Below are 20,000 nucleotides of genomic sequence, written 5' to 3'. Positions count from 1 at the left end.
ACAGACGCTGAGGAAACAGACGCCACTGCTACAGACGCTGAGGAAACAGACGCCACTGCTACAGACGCTGAGGAAACAGACGCCACTGCTACAGACGCTGAGGAAACAGGACGCCACTGCTACAGACACCGAGGAAACAGACAAAGTTGAAGAATAGGCGATATGCCTTTCAGCTGTAGCGAAGGCAGCACGGAGCGCCAGTGTGAGTTGGAAGGCCAGCCGCCCGGTGAGTGGGAACAAGCGGAGCAACGCAGGCTCCAGGAGATCAAACGCTCACCCTTATTGACGTTGCATATATTCACCCACCATAATTACCGTGGGTAGTAGAACTCTCCCCTACTGGATGCATGAAAGGGTTGGAGTGTGAGTTTATGTATGTGTGTGTGTGTGTGCGCGCGCGCGCGCGCGCGTGTGTGTCTGCCTGTGAATTTGAGTGCGTCTAGTGAACTTCTATCTTACACACACACTCATACACACACACAGTGTTTGGAATAACGCTGTTTAAAAGAACGGCGTTGGGTAACCACGTTATTTTTTTCACTAACAGGGTAATCTAACTAATTACTTTTCCCGTTGTTACAAGTATAAGTATAAGTATATATACTTTTTTGATCCCGTGAGGGAAATTTGGTCTCTGCATTTAACCCAATCGGTGAATTAGTGAAACACAAACAGCACACAGTGAACACACAGTGAGGTGAAGCACACACTAATCCGGGCGCAGTGAGCTGCCTGCTTCAACGGGCGGCGCCGAGCAGTGAGGGGTTAGGTGCCTTGCTCAAGGGCACTTCAGCCGCGGCCCACTGGTCGGGGCTCGAACCAGCAACCCTCCGGTTACAAGTCCAGAGTGCTAACCAGTGGGCCATGGCTGCCCTGTTAACGCTGTTAACGTTACTGGACGTTAAATGCGGTGCGTTACTATGCACTGATTGAATAAACTGTGTAATCCGAACGCACCCTGGCTCACAGCTAGCGAGGAGGTGGGTTAATAACGACGTAAGCGATTATGATTGGCTAAGGCAGAGTCATGTTTCATGATAGCCAATCAGAGCCAGTGTTTTTACACACTTGCCACACACACACACACACACACGCAAACGCTAAAATAGAGATTTGACGAAACAGCAGAGGTCAGGAGCAATCTGAAAAGTTGTCCTTTTCAAGGTGGAGATATAAGCACTACTTCAAATTCATCAAGGCAAGAACGTGCATGTAATGTGTACATTATGTCCAGGAGCGAAGACTTTGTCGACATCCGTTGTAAGCAACTCTAATTTAATGAAGCATCTCACACACGCATCTAAAGCTAGTGGCCAAAAACACCGATATCTCCACCACAGATGATAGCTCGCCATCCACTACCAAAGAAGGACTCGGAGCAAAGTCCTCCAAGCAGCAAAAGCTAGATCTTTCTGTCTCACAACAAAAACCTATGACACAGGCTGAAGTCAACCATAGGTCTGTCGATGTGCAATATCTTGAATTTCCCCTTGGGGATCAATAAAGTATCTATCTATCTATCCATCTATCTATCTAATAAATATTGAAAGTTATGTAGCCTACAAACACCTGTTCTACTCATTTCAACTGGCTTCTCAAAACTGCTCAAAAAATCCAAAATCTTTGACATATAGCAACCTTTTTTTTGTAACAGTAACGCAAATAGTTACTTTCCCTGGTAACAAGTATTTACATACACCCAAACTAACCGAAACAGAGCGCTGTATTCACATACACCCAAACTAACCGAAACAGAGCGCTGTATTCACATATACCCAAACTAACCGATCTCTAGGTGTGAAACACTCCACGTTCCGATTCAACTGCTCCAAATGAGTCAGGTAAAAAAGTACCTTTTGTTATTCCAGCATTTGTCCAATTAAAAGGGAATAATCTGCTAAAGAAACTCGATACAACTTAAATCAATCAATGCGTTTCTCGTCATTACCCTCCCATTGATTTCGAGCGATCTTGGAGCAGCAGACCAAAGGAGAACACAATAGATCAGAAATAGTCATCCAGAAGGAAACCGCTTTTGATAGACGGCCGATGAGAGCCAGAAAAGAAAAGGCTATTTTTCTGCACAGATTTCAGCTGGACTGTAGGTTTAAACTATGAACCAGGCACCTATAAATATATAAAAACCAGGCACCTATAAAAAGGACGGAAAAAAAATAAAGCCTCAATCCAGTACTTTTAACAACAGCATGTGAGCGCACTTGAAAGAGAAAAAATCTGATTGCATGTCCGGTGCTTTAGGCTGTATCTATGCTATGCCATCTCTCTGGAGGCTCACTCTTACAGTTAAAGGGAGGATAGGTGGGATTACTGTATCGGTCTGAGCTCTTGGTCCCATCTTCGCCATGCATCAACTTGACAGCAATGTCAGCCCATCCTCCCTGTGGACTTCCCACAAGACACAATATGTGCACAAAATGATCCAATTTTTCCTTTTTGTTCTTAAACCTTTCACATAAGCTTTAGTCACATTATCATTTATCTACATTTTTCTCATGTTTTTCATACAACCAACATGTTTCATTTAGTAATCACACAATAACAGTGCTGGGTTATTGCATACTGTGTGGTAATCAGTCACATGCTGGAGTTTAATGAGCAGCTCGCTGGGGATTAGGAAGGTTGGGCTCCCGAGATTCCCGGGTGTGAAAACGAGATTCCCGGGTGTGAAAACATGCGGAGCTTCGGTGGACTTTAAATGGAAGCTATTAATGAAGAGATCATCTGGATGAAGGAGGAGAGCACAGCCAACCCTGGCCCCCTTCCTCCCCCCATCTGGACCCAAAGGGACAGCTTCCGCCCGGCCCAAGCCATCTGTCACCGAGGCCACAGCAATAGCCCCAATCATCAGGAGGACTGACAGACGGTCTCCTGGCAACCACGGTGGTCTAACCCCGTGGGTCTCTGTTCAGTGCGGAGGCGGCTACTACTCACTTGCGTGCAAATGGAGTTATGTGTGATTCATGCCGACACATCCCGAGACACTCGTGTGGATTTATGTGTGTGTGTGTTGCTACACAGCCCGAGTGGTGCATTATGGGTGTTGGGGGGAGCAGGAAAAAAGTGGCAAAAAGGGGGGAGGGGTGGGAGAGGTAAGGAATTTCTGAGGTACGGATACAAAAAGGGGGGAGGGGTGGGAGAGGGAAGGAATTTCTGAGGTACGGATACAAAAAGGGATACAAAAATTGGAAGTGACAGACCATGAGGCAAAAGGTTGCCCCTCATGTGAATACCCAATAAATGAGACACGCATACAAACACACACACACACACACACACACACACACACAGAGCAGACTTCCACTTCCATGTAAAACCACTATACTGCACTGTCTTATGTTTTCACAGAAACACTTCAGTTTAGACCAAAGTCTAAAAAGTAAAGCAAATCTCTCAGACAAACAGGAAGACGAGACAGCCACCTGACACGGGGAACTCGGCTATTGAAAAATCCCTCTAGGGCCTTACCTGAGCATGAGCAGGCTTTGAGCAGCCTTGCTCACGACAGGGAGAATTGGGTGGGGATCTGTGGGACAGGGTGTGAAGTGACTGCCTTTATCTGCTGTCTGGTGCCATTTGGGGAGTCTGCTGTGTGTGTGTGTGTGTGTGTGTGTGTGTGTTGGGGTGGCAACACCCACGCCTTCTTTCTCTATTGCCCCTTACAAGAACCCCCCCACGGCAAAAAAGCCTGTGGAACATCGTCATGGAAACAAAGAGGAGTGTGATTGCGGTGATTCGCTCTGCGTCCTTGGGGACAGTGGAGAGGTGGTGGAGAGTGGAAGGCTGCCCAGTCCTTGTTTTTATCACAGGCTCTGCCATGACACACATCTGCCCAGAGAGAGAGACTAGAATGTTACATTGGCATACGAAAAGACTATCAATTGGCAGAGTGTCTCCACACTGTCAGAGATACGAAGCAGAGACAGATCCTCACCAAGTACAGGCTGAGTGACCACAGTCTAGCCATAGAGAAAGGCAGGCACAAGAAGTCATGGCTGCCCAAAGAGCAAAGGACATGTGGTCACTGTATGACAGGGGAGTCCAGGGGAGTCAGAAGTGCACTTTCTGCTACACTGTGACAAATATCGGTCCCAAAGAGACAAATATTTCACCATTTTGAACAACATCATTCCCAACTTCACAAAACTGGAGGAACAGAAAAAAACTTGCTGTAGTTTTTGGGTGAGGACACCAGCTGCGTGCATACTGGCAGCCAGTTATGTGTCCTCACTCCATCACCTGAGAGAAGGCATTACTTAAGATAATCACCCCACTACCTCCACCCTTCAACATAACACTGCTCCCCAGCCCCAGTCTGTTACACCATGTCTCCTGTTTGTTTTGTCCTGCCTTGGTTTTCCTATGCACGTGTACAGACAATGGTCTTGTATGGTTGTGACGTGCTGTGTGTGTGTGTGTGTGTGTGTGTGTGTGTGTGTGTGTGTGTGTGTGTGTGTGTGTGACGAAGTGTAACAATGTTTGTAATGTTTGTACATGTTTATTTCATTTTGTATTGTATTTTCTTTAATTATTATTATTCCTGTGAACGCTTTGGCGAGAGAGACAGAGACAGAGAGAGAGAGAGACAGAGAGAGAGAGAGAGAGAGAGAGAGAGAGAGAGAGAGAGAGAGAGAGAGAGAGAGAGAGAGAGAGAGAGAGAGAGAGAGAGAGTGAGAGAGAGAGAGAGAGACAGAGAGAGAGAAAGACAGAGAGAGAGAGAGACAGAGACAGAGAGGAGAAAGACAGAGAGAGAGAGAGAGAGAGAGAGAGACAGAGAGAGAGAGAGAGAGAGAGACAGAGAGAGAGAGAGAGACGCCTCTGGTGGAGCCGAGTCTGGACCCAATCCAAGAGCGACATTTCCTCCCGTCCTGCCGCCTGTCTTAAGTCATTGTTTTTTACTCTCAACAAAAATCGCTTGCCGATCCCATTCATTACCACCATGCTCCCGAGTCAGCAAAAAATTCATGCAAACTGTGCAAAACAGTGGCATCCTCCATTTTGCATTTAATCAATTCATTCTGCCCGTGCCCCCAACCCCACCCCCTGTACTCGCCACAGTCGCTGATTTTCCTCCGTGTCCTCTATGGAGAGCAAGTGTCGTTGTTTTGACAGAGGGACCTCTTACAAATCCGTGTGCAAATCTGTCCGTAATACAGATAAGAGTCGTCTCGAAGCACTGCACCGAAATCGAATAAACAAACTATTCCTTTCGCGCTGTTCTTGCTGGAGGCAGACAGGTGGTCAATGTCATTGGCACATTTTATCAGGTCGACTGGGCGAACAGAAGCAAGCGCACATGGGGTGGAGCATACTGAAGAGGCTGTCAGAGCACGCTCTCGTTTCTATGCCTCCTTCTCTCCCTCTTAGTTCATCTCTCTATCTCTCTCTCGCTCTCACTCTCATCTCTAAGTCTCTATTAATCTCTCCCTCCCTTTGGTCTCCCTTTCCCTCTCTCTTTCCCCCCTCTCCTCTCTCTCTCTCTCTCTCTCTCTCTCTCTCTCACACGTTTCCCTCCTGAGGCTTGGCCATCACCTGGGAAATTGGGGGGACATGGCTGTCTGGGGCTGCCACGGCTGATTGATGATTCATAAGCAGAGCCCCATACGGGGCCGTTTTGTGGCTCGCTCCATCACCGGCTGCACGCCTGATCTCACAACTCCCCCTGCCAGCTCCCCCAGACTCCCCTCCTCCCCTCCCGTCTGTCCCCTGGAGGGAGTCATGATTGCCCCAGACCCACGGGGAGACCAGAGCCTCCAGCACCATCCTGCCCCGGCTGCCTTCTCATTGGCAGGCCCAACTAGAAGCATGTCGGCAGGGCTTTCCATCAGCTTTCTTTCCTTTTCCTTTTGGACTCAAGCAGACATTCATGGGCCCCCATTTGCCTGTGCCGAACTTAAGAGTGGAGTCACTGTTGGGGCTCCTGACAGCCTACGATCAGGTATTCTGCAGGCGTAGCCCCCTCTCTTTTCCCCCCTGCTAGTGATTACTGAGCGCACAGCAGATATGAGCGAGCCGTCGCCTCATCTTTCTCCGAATGGAGAAGGGTGACACTTAGACCCACACGGAGGCGCGGCGGGACCAAATGGACATGAATCACGCCCCCCCCCCCCCCTCTGGGCTGCACAGCAAATCTGGCTAATGCCAGCCAATCACAATCAGTTTAACAGAAGTAGTGACCGGCCAAAGCACTCTAATGAGGACGCCGCTGAGGGGGGGAGCAGTGCGAAGGTCTCTTCACCTTTGTGAATGAGAAGAATATTTTCAATTATGATGACTGACTATATAAAAATATATATTGCCTCCCTGCCAAAGAGCGATTCCAGAGAGCACACTGGGTATACAGCTAGTCGGTGACGAGACCTTTAGCGTGATTTCACCCAGAGCTATTAGTAGACTACCAGCCAATTAGCCTATGAACCTCAAGCACAAAAGTGCGCAGTCCTTAGCACTGGGTTACCCTGCTTCTATTTTAATATGGTCTGTGGGTAAGTATTCAGCCCTGACCCCACCACCCCCCACCCCCACACACACACTCCACCCTTACTAGTTCACCCAACAGTATGACGATACAGTGGAGAAGGACATCATCCTCCTACCAATTAGAGCTGTCCACGGTTTCTCCCAGGCAGAGAGCTCTAATTGGCTGGCTGTGATATATCTTGAAACAGTGTAATGCAAAACAGGGTGGTGGTGGGGGTGCTGACGATTAGCTGGGATGAGATTTTGTATGTGTGTGTGTGTGTGTGTGTGTGTGTGTGTGTTTTGAGGCGGTGGTGGTGGGTAGCTTTGGCTACTGACATCAAGAGTAGCAATTAAAGTCCAGACGAGAGAAGAGAGAATAATTAAAGAAGCCAGGCTGATCCCGGTCCCACCAGGGGGGGCTCTCAGGCCCGCGTGGGTGTGGGCTGCCCCTGGGAGGGCCATGGAGGGCATTTGCGTCCAGTCTCCACAGCGGCTTATGCTGCTGAGGCACCTCGGCGCACAACCTGGCCTGTTAATGGCGCTCGGTGGCCATGCCGGCTCCTTATTAACAATGATTAAGTGTGACCATGGTCCAGCGCTCTTAACATATATACTCGCCCTTATCCTGGTGAGCGCCAGACTCATACATCACAGGGTCCTTGCTCGGCATGCCTGCTCTGTTTGTACACACTTTACATTCGGCGAGTGGGGGCAAAAGTGCTTTGACATCAGGACTCCGCACAATTTATCAAAGGCTGAAGGACAATCGGGTTATTCGGCTGGCGGAGATCTAGTTCAACTTGTAACACTTGTTCTATTGATGTTCCATTAAGGCCAAGTTGGGTGCTGCATGCAGGGTTCAGTGGTTTTGCAACAGCTAAAATATCCGGTAACAATGCAGGAATGCTTGCTCCTACACAGTATGCCTGGTAGAAATAGTAGGTGAAACAAGGACTGAGATGTATTTACAGTTCTGCAGGATTGATAATCTTCCAATAGCTGTTGCTTTTAAGTTTAAAGTAAAATTGAATTGGCTATGACATTTAAGGATCCAATTAAATTTAATCTTTTTTGTCTGTTTCATCCGAGGAGTAAAGCAGTCTGCCGTCTCAAACCTATTTTCTCATGCTTTTATTCTTTTACCTACTTTAGTGCTTGAGTAAATCCTTCCGCCAAAGTCGGAATTCAATCTTAGAATGGCACTTTCCTCAGACGCCCACACAGAACCTTCACATCCATTCTGCAAAGCCAAGGCCAGTGCACAATGTGCTTTGAAAGCCTGTGGCAGCGGGACCCAAAATCGCACAAGCACTTGTAAGTCAACACTGACATTTCCAATTTTAACTTTCCTTCCAAGAAACAAGGGAAAGAGCCACTCGACTGTCAAAAGGGGCTGACAGACAGACAGCAAAGCCATGGGATTCTCAAGAGGAACTCAAGTCGCAAACTCCATATTCATGAGACAGTTTGACCTGAGTTGTACAGTCCACCTGAGGCTGTCTCGGTCTACTGCTGCTTGTCATTCCTACTCAAGCTCTCAGTGATGCCTTCCCACCTTCCTTTTCCTGTCTCCCCCCTACACTGTCCTCCTTCCAGGTCGAGTGCACGTGTGTGTGTGTGTGTGTGTGTGTGTGTGTGTGTGTGTGTGTGTGTGTGTGTGTGTGTGTGTGTGTGTGTGTGTGTGTGTTCAAGTTCAAGTAGTTTATTGGGTAACATTTACTTGAAGGTATCTACATAAGAGTGACATGACACTGTCATGAACACATGACACTGTTATGACACATGAACCCTAACCCTAACTTGTCTTGACAAAAAACAAATGAACCTTAATGACAGAAGCGTTACAGTATGTCATAAACGCTTATGACTTGTTTATAATTGTTTAAGACAAGTTCATGACATGAGACTGTCACTCTTATGTAGATACCTTCAAGTAAAGTGTAACTGTTTATTGTCATGTACTCATAAAAGGAATTATAAGTAATGAAATTAAAAATAAATAAAACAAATGGCATCAGTAGGGCTAATAAAGCTAACAGTTAGCCCAGCGGTTGGGCTAATAAAGCTAACAGTTAGCCCAGCGGCTGCACCCACCTCTCTGAACCAACATGGTAACCTCGCTTCCTTTGGGGCACTTGCTGAGTATGTCCACCACCTGGTTGTGCGTCAGATTCTGCACGTTCCTCTTGTTCACCTCCACGATGATGTCGCCCTCCCTCAGCCCGCGGCATCGTGGATAGTCCACGATCTGTTTGACGCGCTGCCCGCCGCCCGAGGGGCTGTCGGCGATGGTGAAGCCGAAGCCCTTGTCGCCCTTCTCCATGTGCACGGTGATGAGCTCGGGCTGTGTGGCGATAGACGAGGCGAGCGTCACGACGTCGTTCGGATAGCCGTGCGAACCGTTCGAGGCCACCTCGGCCGAGGGACTGTGGGGCCGGGGCTCTCGCATGCCGTTGATGCCCGCCATGCTGCCCGCGACGTTGGCACTGCTGCCACTCTGGCTACCGCCTTGGCTGCCATGGCTCGACGGCGAGTCGTAGCTCTCCTGCCCGTTCACTATGATGGGCTCCTTGTCCACGATGGCCACGGAGGTCACCAGGCTGGTGTTGGGGTCATCAGGGTCAAAGGGCAGTGGGTAGCCGCGGCAAAGCTCGAGGTCCACCATGGAGCCGATGGGAATGGACTGGAATATCTTCACCACCTGGGCATGAGTATAGCCCAGGACGCAGGTGTCATTCACACTGACTATCACGTCACCTGCAAAAGCAGGGAAGGAAGGGAGGAAGGGAGGGAGGGAGGGAGGAAGGGAGAGAGGGAGGAAGGGAGGGAGGAAGGGAGGAAGGGAGAGAGGGAGGAAGGGAGGAGAGGAAGGAGAGAGGGAGGAAGGGAGGGAGGGAGGAAAGGAGGGAGGGAGGGAGGGAGGAAGGAAGGAGGGAGGAAAGGAGGGAGGGAGGGAGGAAGGAAGGAAGGAAGGAAGGAAGGAAGGGAGGGAAGGGAGGAAAGGAAGGGAGGAAGGAAGGGAGGAAGGGAGGAGAGGAGGGAGGGAGGAAGGGAGGAAGGAAGGGAGGAAGGGAGAGAGGGAAGAAGGGAGGGAGGGAGGGAGGAAAGGGAGGGAGGGAGGGAGGGGAGGAGGAAGGGAGGAAGGGAGAGGGAGGGAGGGAGGAAGGGAGGAGAGGGAGGAAGGGAGGGAGGGAGGAAAGAAGGGAGGGGTAGGGGAGGATGGCAAAGGTAGAAGGAGGGGTGGATGAGGAAGAGACGACACTTATGCTGGATGACGAAGGGAAGACATTTATGCTGCGTTCCAAATAACTCTCAAGTTGGATACGTTTGATTAGAAATTTCCCAGTTACGTTCCCAGTTAAAAGTCAGGGTAGACTTCATAAGTAAGATTTCTAACTTTCTGACTGGGAAATTCCATCTTATCCGACTTAAGACTCTCTTGGAATGCAGAATTTTATGTGTCACCCGGTTCGCCTGCATGCACGTATTTGGGTTTACTTATTGAGCGTCCTTAAGACTCATGCAGACAACAGCACGCATACCGGTTTCCATTTTCCCATCCATGGCAGCGGGCCCGTCCAAAACTAGGCTCTTAATCTGCAGGAACTCGTCGGGCTCGTCACCCCCTACCACGGTGAAGCCAAAGCCTCGTCGACTCTTCTTCAGTTTGGTGTTGATGAAGGTCCCTTTCAGCTCGGCCGGGTTGCGTGTAAAGAAGGGCTTGCCTCCTGAAGCATGGGGCACACACACACACACAAAAAATTAAGCGCTCCCGATTATGCAACCCCGTTTGTCAATCATGACTTTTCGGCACAGGGTGTGTGATAAATTGGAAAGGGGTGGGAAGGCGGGCGGGTGGGCGGGTGCGTTGCATGCATGGGAGACATAGTGGGCAGGAGGAGGTGGAGGGAGAATCAAGTCATTTCCATTTACACAGCTAGCTACGAGCGACAGGCGTTGCCGTACCGTGCCTCCGACAGCTCGTTTGGATGATGTGTGTCACGGCCGGCGCGGCCCGGAAACCATAAGCCCATGATGACGGCAAGACGGGGGCCGCTGGGCCGCGCGGAGATGGCAGAGTGTTAATCATGGAATGTGATGAGGGCACACTTTACAGGAAATGACATGGAGCGAGGGGAGGCCAGGCAGAGCGAGAGCCAATGAGGCCGGAGGCAGATGCAGACCGCATAATTCACACGCAGAAGCGTATGTGTGCCTCTACGGGCCATGCAGGAGGCCAGGAGCCCGCTGTGTGCATGGGCACCGCTGAGCTGTGGGTCCGCTGTGTCCATTTATTGAGGAAAGCAAGCTGTATGGAGCAGCAGACACGTAAGCAGTTTAATTCACACATAGATCTCCATGGGCCTATGTGTGTGCCTTCATGAGGCAAAGGAAGCCCGCACCACATACCACACCAAGTGTATGTATGTGTGTGTGTGTGTGTGTGTGAGAGAGAGTGAGAGAGAAAGAGAGAGGGAGAGAGAGAGAGAGAGAGAGAAAGAGAGAGGAAGAGGGGAGGGAGAGAGGGAGAGAGAGAGAAAGAAAGAGTGTGTGTGGGCAGTGGAGACTCGGCTGAGGGCCTTTTATTCTCGATTCGGTAACTAAAGGGCTGTAAGACGCCTTTAAGCCAAGTATGCATGCCAAGAGCATTCTGTCCCGTAATCGGAATCCAATCCAGCAGCCCACACTGGTCAGCCATCCAAACCCTCTCAGAAGCAGCTTACAAAGCTTCGCTCTCGTTCTGTGTGAAGTGGTGCCGGCCCGCGCCAGGGACCGCCCGAGGGAGGCGGACAGTGACTAGCCGCAGAAGTAGAGCTAACAATGGCAGACATCTCTGGACAGCATGCAAAAAGATGTCTGTTGTCTTGGAGCGCGAGACCGCCAAACGGCTCGTTTTTTTTCCCCTCTACCCCCGCTACGGCTTATAAGCACGTCTTGCATGTGCCAGCCCGAGATGGAAGGACATGAGAGTGGGAGAGAAAATAAAAGGAAACAATGGAGGAAAAGAAAGGCAGAGTTAAAAGGCTAGATAAAGAGGCGGAGAGGAGCGGAGAGGATTTGCTCGGCAGAATCTCGAGCCTTTGGGGGGCAGAGACAGAGGACGCCCCGAGATTCACACTGAGAAGGACTGAGATTACGGTCAGACTAATTAGCCAAGTGCTTTCATTGTCATGCCATGCTGGGCTGAGGACACAGGGAAGGAGGGGGGGTGGGGGGGGGTGGGTGGGGGTTGTGGTTGAGGACACAGGGGTGGAGGGTGCGGTTGGGAGGGTAACAGAACATACTTTTTGCCCCGATGGCAGGTGGCAGGCCAGGCGGCGGACCAGGCGGCGGAGGGTCCCGGTAAGTCTCTTGGTGGTTGGTGGCGTAGCTGGCCAGGGGGGCAACAGCAGACGAGTGGTCTTCTATCCATTCTAGAAAAAAGCACAAGGAGCACTTCCTGTTGATTGGGATCTAAAGCACGAACAATCAATCGCACTAGCAAAAGAAAGGAATTAAAGGCTTATTTTTACCCTAGCACACTGAAGACCCTAAACTCAAATAAGTGCAATTGAAATTGTAATAAAAGAAACAGCTTATGCGAAGTGCGTCTCTTTCGTGTTTTTCTGTACCTTAGTCATAAATTCAGTCCAGCACTCTGAAAATAGCTTTAAGACTGAGTGGCTCCTTGCCATCCTTGTGTTTACTGCAGCGCCCTAGCTATGGGCTAAACAACCTCAGCAATGCAGCGCCCTAGCTATGGGCTAAACAACCTCAGCAATGCAGCGCACTAGCTATGGGCTAAACAACCTCAGCAATGCAGTGCACTAGCTATGGGCTAAACAACCTCAGCAATGCAGCGTACTAGCTATGGGCTAAACAACCTCAGCAATGCAGCGCCCTAGCTATGGGCTAAACAACCTCAGCAATGCAGCGCCCTAGCTATGGGCTAAACAACCTCAGCAATGCAGCGTACTAGCTATGGGCTAAACAACCTCAGCAGTAAGAATTGAGCAAAGGCCTCAGCAATGGACCAGCATTAAAGCTAGCTGCCCAGAGGAGACAACCACTTTACTGTCCTCTGCGATGAGGACACAGCTTTTAAACAGTGTGTCCGGCACTCTTAATATGCACTATCAGCGCAGTGAATAATCAATGACAGACTAACATTCCCAAACACATATTGAGCTTCAAAAGCAAAAGGGGGGGGGGCAGTCGGCAGGTAATCAGGCAGTCTCCGCGTTCAGCTGAGTCTGCTACTACAGACAGAGAAAGACAATCCCCAGAGAGGAAACCTGCATTCAAAGTGGGACTCCGTCCTACATATGGAGGAGAGGCATACTCTGGAGACACGCAGGAGGCCCCCCCCCCGCCTCATGCCTTCATTGGAGAGTACTACAGAGCTTTACCAGGATCAAAGGAATCCTCAGTCCCATTTTTTTTCATCAGATTATTCTTGGTGATTTTTCTGGCAAAAATGGAACACTGGATCAAATAAAAAAACTACTGCCCTGTAGTGATCATTTGCTATTGTACTCAGACGTTATGCATTCGTCGTCGTCGTCGTCGTCGTCGTCGTCGTCGTCGTCGTCGTCGTCGTCGTCGTCGTCGTCGTCGTCGTCGTCGTCGTCGTCGTCGTCGTCGTCGTCGTCGTCGTCGTCGTCGTCGTCGTCGTCGTCGTCGTCGTCGTCGTCGTCGTCGTCGTCGTCGTCGTCGTCGTCGTCGTCGTCGTCGTCGTCGTCGTCGTCGTCGTCGTCGTCGTCGTCGTCGTCGTCGTCGTCGTCGTCGTCGTCGTCGTCGTCGTCGTCGTCGTCGTCGTCGTCGTCGTCGTCGTCGTCGTCGTCGTCGTCGTCGTCGTCGTCGTCGTCGTCGTCGTCGTCGTCGTCGTCGTCGTCGTCGTCGTCGTCGTCGTCGTCGTCGTCGTCGTCGTCGTCGTCGTCGTCGTCGTCGTCGTCGTCGTCGTCGTCGTCGTCGTCGTCGTCGTCGTCGTCGTCGTCGTCGTCGTCGTCGTCGTCGTCGTCGTCGTCGTCGTCGTCGTCGTCGTCGTCGTCGTCGTCGTCGTCGTCGTCGTCGTCGTCGTCGTCGTCGTCGTCGTCGTCGTCGTCGTCGTCGTCGTCGTCGTCGTCGTCGTCGTCGTCGTCGTCGTCGTCGTCGTCGTCGTCGTCGTCGTCGTCGTCGTCGTCGTCGTCGTCGTCGTCGTCGTCGTCGTCGTCGTCGTCGTCGTCGTCGTCGTCGTCGTCGTCGTCGTCGTCGTCGTCGTCGTCGTCGTCGTCGTCGTCGTCGTCGTCGTCGTCGTCGTCGTCGTCGTCGTCGTCGTCGTCGTCGTCGTCGTCGTCGTCGTCGTCGTCGTCGTCGTCGTCGTCGTCGTCGTCGTCGTCGTCGTCGTCGTCGTCGTCGTCGTCGTCGTCGTCGTCGTCGTCGTCGTCGTCGTCGTCGTCGTCGTCGTCGTCGTCGTCGTCGTCGTCGTCGTCGTCGTCGTCGTCGTCGTCGTCGTCGTCGTCGTCGTCGTCGTCGTCGTCGTCGTCGTCGTCGTCGTCGTCGTCGTCGTCGTTCATTGCTTATTACTCAGACGTTATGCATTAGCTTGTCAATGAGGTGGCAAAAACCACAGTTTAATAACGCTAAGAAGAACTAGAGTTAATTTTTGAGAAAATGCAAAATGTGGCAAAATGTGTCTTGGGCAGAGGAAGGAGGGGGGCTTGGGCAGTGTGGGGCAAGGGGAAGGGAGGGGGGTTGCCAGTCTTGGGCAGTTTGAATGGGAGGGGGCAGGTTGTGTCTTGGGCAGTTGGAAGGGGAGGGGGCATGGGACAGATGAAGAGCTGTACACACTGGTGTCGGTCACGGAAATCAGATGTCTGTTAGAGGTGGATAATAAGCCCAAATCAGATGTCTGTTAGAGGTGGATAATAAGCTCAAGGAAGCTGTAGATTACAGTGATTCTAGAATAGCTAAGTGGCATTTGTTGGAATTGATGCAAAGTCCCCAAGATGTCGTGGAACATGTGTGGCCTTGCAGAGCCTTTTGCTTTTCTAAAACCATAAATGTTTCATACAGTTAATTCTTGATCCTGGTCGACAACGAATGTGGCGCTTTCACCACACGAACAATTAAAAATGCCCATAATCTCATGACCTCACTGACATGATGAATGGCCCCAGACATAGACACTAAAAAGGAAATTAAAAGAAAGATGACGCCAGGATCCTGGCTGCGCACCAACCTCGGATGTAGTGCTCACCTTCAGGTGGCTGCTGCTGCTCCAGATGCTTCTTGCGCTTGGCCTCGAGGATGGGGTTCTCATACTGCGTCTTCCTGTTAATGTGGCTGGAGTTGGGATGTGAGAGAAGACAAGAAGAAAGGATGGATAGACAGACAGACAGACAGACAGACAGACAGACAGATATATAGATAGATAGATAGACAGACAGACAGATAGATAGATAGATAGATAGATAGATAGATAGACAGATATATATATAGACAGAGACAGACAGACAGATAGATAGATAGATAGATAGATAGACAGATAGATAGATAGATAGACAGACAGACAGACAGACAGACAGACAGACAGACAGATAGATAGATAGATAGATAGATAGATAGATAGACAGATAGACAGATAGACAGACAGACAGATAGACAGATAGATAGATAGACAGACAGATAGATAGAGTGGGGGGTTGAGAAACAGAGAGGTGAATTAGTATGAGGTAATAAAAAGTAGACAAAGACGACAAGTTCACAGACCATGAAATGAAGGGGGGGGGGGGCATTATATGGAGCAAGAGAATGCAATGAAAACAGGAATGGAGAAGGGGAGGGAGGTGGTGGTGAAGAAAAAAAGAGAAAGAAAGTAAGTAAGAAAGAGAAAGAGAGAGAGAGAAAGAGAAAGAGAGAGGATAAAGATGCATTGAGACAGTGATATATCGAAGTACACGCAGTTTGGCAGCTTCCCTGGCACAGAGTGTACTAAATCACCCTGACGGCGAGAATGGAGGAGAGACAGTGGCAGCAAGGCCCAGGGTATCAGCAGCAAACAATCACCCCAAAGTGCTGTTTCAGGAAAAACAACTGTGCCTGCAAGGTTATTTCATTACAATCGAAGGGGAAAATGGGTTGGACAATTATGCAGCAAATAACATGTGCAAAAAATAAACACGTCTAAAAGATGGAAAGGGGAAAAAAAATCAACAACAGCACAACGGTGAAATGGCTCAGGGGGCACCGAGGTAGAGCATTGCTTTGCACAACATCAAAAACATATGAATGCATTCATATTCAGGCCTACAGAGGAAATGAGCACCCCCCCCCCCCGTTTCTCATATGGTAATGACAATAACTGGACTACAGTCTGTAATGGCACCGAGAAACGAAATGAGACCTTTTTTTTTTTTTTTTTGCGAAAGTGAAATCACAGGGCAATTGGGAAAAAAGGGCAATGGGTAAGGTGTATGTAGTCAGAGTGGTACTTACTCCACATAATAAACCCCATAGACAGGATCCTCAATTTTCTCCCATCCGGTTGGCAGCTCTGTATGGGGGGAGAGAGGGAGAGAGAACAAGAGGTAAGGGATTTGGGCCATTGTTCCGATTAATCCATTAGAGCGCTAATGTAATGGAGCTTTTTTGTTTTATTATTATTATTTATTTGCAGCCTCGCAAATTAATGGGATGCTGAATTCCACCACAAAAGTGCGGACAGATGGCGAGGTCACCTAACAAGGGCCACCGTGGGTACGGACGGCGCATAAATACATGAGCGCTTCACGAGTGCATTGATTCATCATCCTTTCAAGGTCCTCGCAAAATATTTGGCACCATTACGAGACTGAAATCAATTAAACAGCAAGGCTCTCCGAGTAGCACTTTACAGCACAAGCCTCTTAACATGCCAATGAGAGCAACCAAACATCTATCATTGCTTTATGCAGAGTGGAAAAAGCATCTCTCCAAAACCATGTGATTACAAATCACAAAGATTTCTCTACTGAGATACAGTAATGGCTTCATAAATGTCAAAGCCCAGTAATTGGTGATAAATGAACCATTTCGGATGTGGAGAATCTTCAACTAGACCACAGGATGCTCCTTAGACAAGAGACATCCTTGACCTGACACTGCTGCCAGAATGCGATGGTGAAGTCTAAAGGTTTATCAGCCACCACTTTGTACGAAAGTTGAATGGAGTCAAGCACCTCGGAAATAAGCCGAGTCGTTGCCACGCAGTCGTGCAGCAGCTCCCACTGAATAAGGAGCAAGTGATTACGCTCTGGACCAATACCCACTGAATAAGGAGCGAGTGATTACGCTCTGGACCAATAATCACAGCCATAAATCTATCTATTATACAGAGCGCTTTTTAACTTGATGGGATTTTGCAGTCAAAAATGCACAACGGCACTGGAGGCTCCTTTCCCAAAGCCCCGTCGCATTAGCGGCTCTAGTCAAGCGAAATCAGCCTTATTCCCCCAGCCCTCCGTCCACACAGTGGCCTGTACGGACACAGAGACCCGGTCGCTGGGCAAGACGAGGAGGAGGAGGAGGAGGAGGAAGAGGAGGCGACACTCGTCTGGGAGCGCGTCTCTCTCCGCTGTCAGGGGGGACATGTCGGGGAGAGGGATAACACATTGCCTATTAGACTGTTTGCGTCTCATTTGGATCAGGGTGGGCCAGGCTCGCTTGCTCCCTCGTGACGCACCCTGGGAAAACGTGACAGTGCTGTGGCACGGAGAGAGAGATATTCCGATGCCATCTCTGTTTTTTCCCCTCCTCGCTCCGCATCTTTCAGAATTCAGAGTCAATGGGTTATTGATCACACATGTTCGATATCTTCTGACACTGGGATTGCCCTTCTAACTGCTTACGACATGAAAATGATTTGTACCAAATGGATTCTTCTTAACAGGCAATTTCTAACGCAGCTGGGTGAAGGTGACCTTTACATGTACCCTGGGTAGGATTCTTAAACAAACAATCAGTTGTGTTAACATCAGTACTTAAACATCAGTTGTGTTACTGCAAAACTGAGGAAAGTGACCAATTCAAAAAGCAGTGTCAGGATTGAAGATAACTACATTTCATAATGCATAATTACATTTATTTGACTCTCTGTGTAATCCTATAACATGTATTAGTTTTGTCTTGTGTTGGGTGGATATTTTGCATTTATTTATACATTTTAAATATGTGAAAGTTCATGCAAAACATGTCATTAGCAGTAATAATTCCCAAATCACTGCCTAGTCATCTAAATGCTGTGGAAATCATAGAAACTATAACAAATGGCAAGCCATGGGTCTAAACCGGACAAGACTGTTTGTTTTCACAAAAGCAACTTAATTTACAACTAATGGTTGAGCAACTGCCGTCGCATGGCCATGACTACAAGGCAATGCATATTTAATGAATTTCAAATGATGCATAAACAACCAGTACTTCCAAATACATTCATCCATGATAGCAATCATTCCATGAAGCATATCGAGGGGGGGAAATAAACAGTGAACTGGTGGAGGCATTGTTTTATGGCACATGGTGTTGTGAAGCATAAAGACTGTAGCATGCAGATTGGGTGAGTGTACAGGAAGCCAGGTTTCCCCAAGCGACAGTTGCCTACCTAGCTCATTGTCCAACTCTTCAGTATGAACCCCTTCTGCTCCCAGGAAAGATGGCAAAAGGAAGACAGGCAATGGAAAGAGACAGAGGTGGGGGAGAAACAGGGGAGAGAAGGGGAGGGAGGGGCGGGGGGAGAGAGTGGGGAGAAACAGAGAGAGGGAGAGGAGAGAGAGGGAGGGTGGGAGAAACAGGGGAGAGGGGAGAGAGGGAGGGAGGGAGGGGGAGAGAGGGAGAGGGAGAGAGAGAGAGGGAGGGAGAAACAGAGAGAGGAGGGGAGAGAGAGGAGAGGGAGAGAGAGGGGGGTGGGGAGAAACAGAGACAGGCAGTAGGAAGGAGACAGAGAGAGGGGTGGGGAGAAACAGAGAGGGGAGAGGGAGGGAGAGAGGGAGGGAGGGAGAAACAGAGGGGGAGAGAAAGGGGGAGAGGGTGGGGAGAAACAGAGGGGGAGAGGGAGAGAGAGAGAGAGGGTGGGAGAAACAGAGGGAGAGGGAGGGAGAGGGAGGGGGAGAGAGAAAGGTAAGAGATGGAGGATGTTCACAGATAGAGAGGAGTATATATATAGAGAGAGAGAGGGAGAGAGAGAGAGGGAGAGAGAGAGAGAAGAGGAGGAATGATGCAGGTAAACGCAATAAGCTTAGTGTAGAAGCATTACAGTTGCTGCATCTGGCATTGTGGCAAAAAGCTAAACACATGTAAACAATAAAAATTCAACCAAACATAAACAACTGAGACACACATTTGGGTAAAAACTGCTCGTTTGAGATGAGCCCACTGTGGCCACAGGGTGCCGCTGTTCGTCCTTTTTCAGCATGTAAAATAAATAAAGCCAGTTCATTTTAACTTCAGATTATACATAAAAGAAGCCTGTCCCCTTTGTCTACACAGGAGATCAACAGAAGCTATAGGAAGTGCTAATCAGATCAGGGATAGAGAGCATTCATCCTTGATGAGTCAGGAAGAAACATATTTCCTGTGTGAAAGGACAATAGAGGTTTCCAATTGCTCAAGAAACAAACAGCTCAAGTGAGACCCCTATAGGCCACTTAAGGTAGTAGCTGGCTGGTTGAGGGTCAAGAGTGAATAGAGTGAGCAAATAAACAAACAAAGATGTGAGCGCATTTTGATAGGAGGGCTAACTGAAAATACAGAAAGAGAGAAGTATGCACTTCCACAGACACATACTGAGCAAATTCTCTCTCTCTCTCTCTCACTCACACACGCATGCACATGCACAGCAGCATACACTGAGGAGCAAGGATGCATCCATACCATCATCTTCACATTCTTCCAAGGGCTTCTGTGATTTATCCAGGCACCGGGGGTCGATCCAGGATGTCGTCTTTGTGTTATGACTAAGAATAGACACAAAGAGAGGAAAGTATTGTTTTCGACAGCTATGAAGTATTGTGTTAAGAGGAAAACATCCGCTATCCCTGGTGAGACCGTCTCACTGTGGCAGAGGTGCACAACAAATGCCCAGAAAAAAGAGATGACCCGGCTTATTATAGATCTTTTATTAAAACAAAAACACATTTCCCCACCACCATGCAGATGAAACAATTATCTATATTCCAGTTTTGATTGAACAATTTCAGCCTTAATGGGCCAAGTCAGAATGCTGTCAACATGAAGATACTGTATTGTTCTCCTCTAATGTTCTCTGTAATGTTCTCTAATGTTCTCCTCTGTAATGTTCTCTACAGTTCTCCTCTGTAATGTTCTCTACAGTTCACCTCTGTAATGTTCTCTACAGTTCTCTACAGTTCCCCTCTGTAATGTTATCACACAACAACATCTGGAGTACACATTTTCACAGAATTCCTGACCTGTCGAAATCACTACATAATGAACAGGCTGTGTGACCAGTAACTGGACATCTCTATCTAGCGATCATCATGTGCCTTCAAAAATAATCTAAAGTG

At 49.1% G+C, this 20,000-nt stretch overlaps 1 protein-coding gene across 1 annotated transcript in view; it reads right to left on the bottom strand.

Annotated features, from left to right (window-relative positions):
- magi1b (membrane associated guanylate kinase, WW and PDZ domain containing 1b) overlaps positions 1-20,000 on the bottom strand; it is a 140,728-nt gene that overhangs the window by 29,122 nt on the left and 91,606 nt on the right. The window contains 7 exon segments of the mRNA XM_048254000.1: positions 8,575-9,237; positions 10,023-10,208; positions 11,766-11,894; positions 14,699-14,784; positions 15,937-15,994; positions 18,080-18,115; positions 19,348-19,430. Coding sequence (XP_048109957.1) covers positions 8,575-9,237; positions 10,023-10,208; positions 11,766-11,894; positions 14,699-14,784; positions 15,937-15,994; positions 18,080-18,115; positions 19,348-19,430 — 1,241 coding nt within the window.

Source organism: Alosa alosa, chromosome 10 (genome assembly GCF_017589495.1).
Source record: "Alosa alosa isolate M-15738 ecotype Scorff River chromosome 10, AALO_Geno_1.1, whole genome shotgun sequence".
Lineage (NCBI taxonomy): Eukaryota > Metazoa > Chordata > Actinopteri > Clupeiformes > Clupeidae > Alosa > Alosa alosa.
The sequence above is the reverse complement of the archived record's forward strand: the minus strand, read 5'-3'. Positions and strand labels throughout refer to the sequence as shown.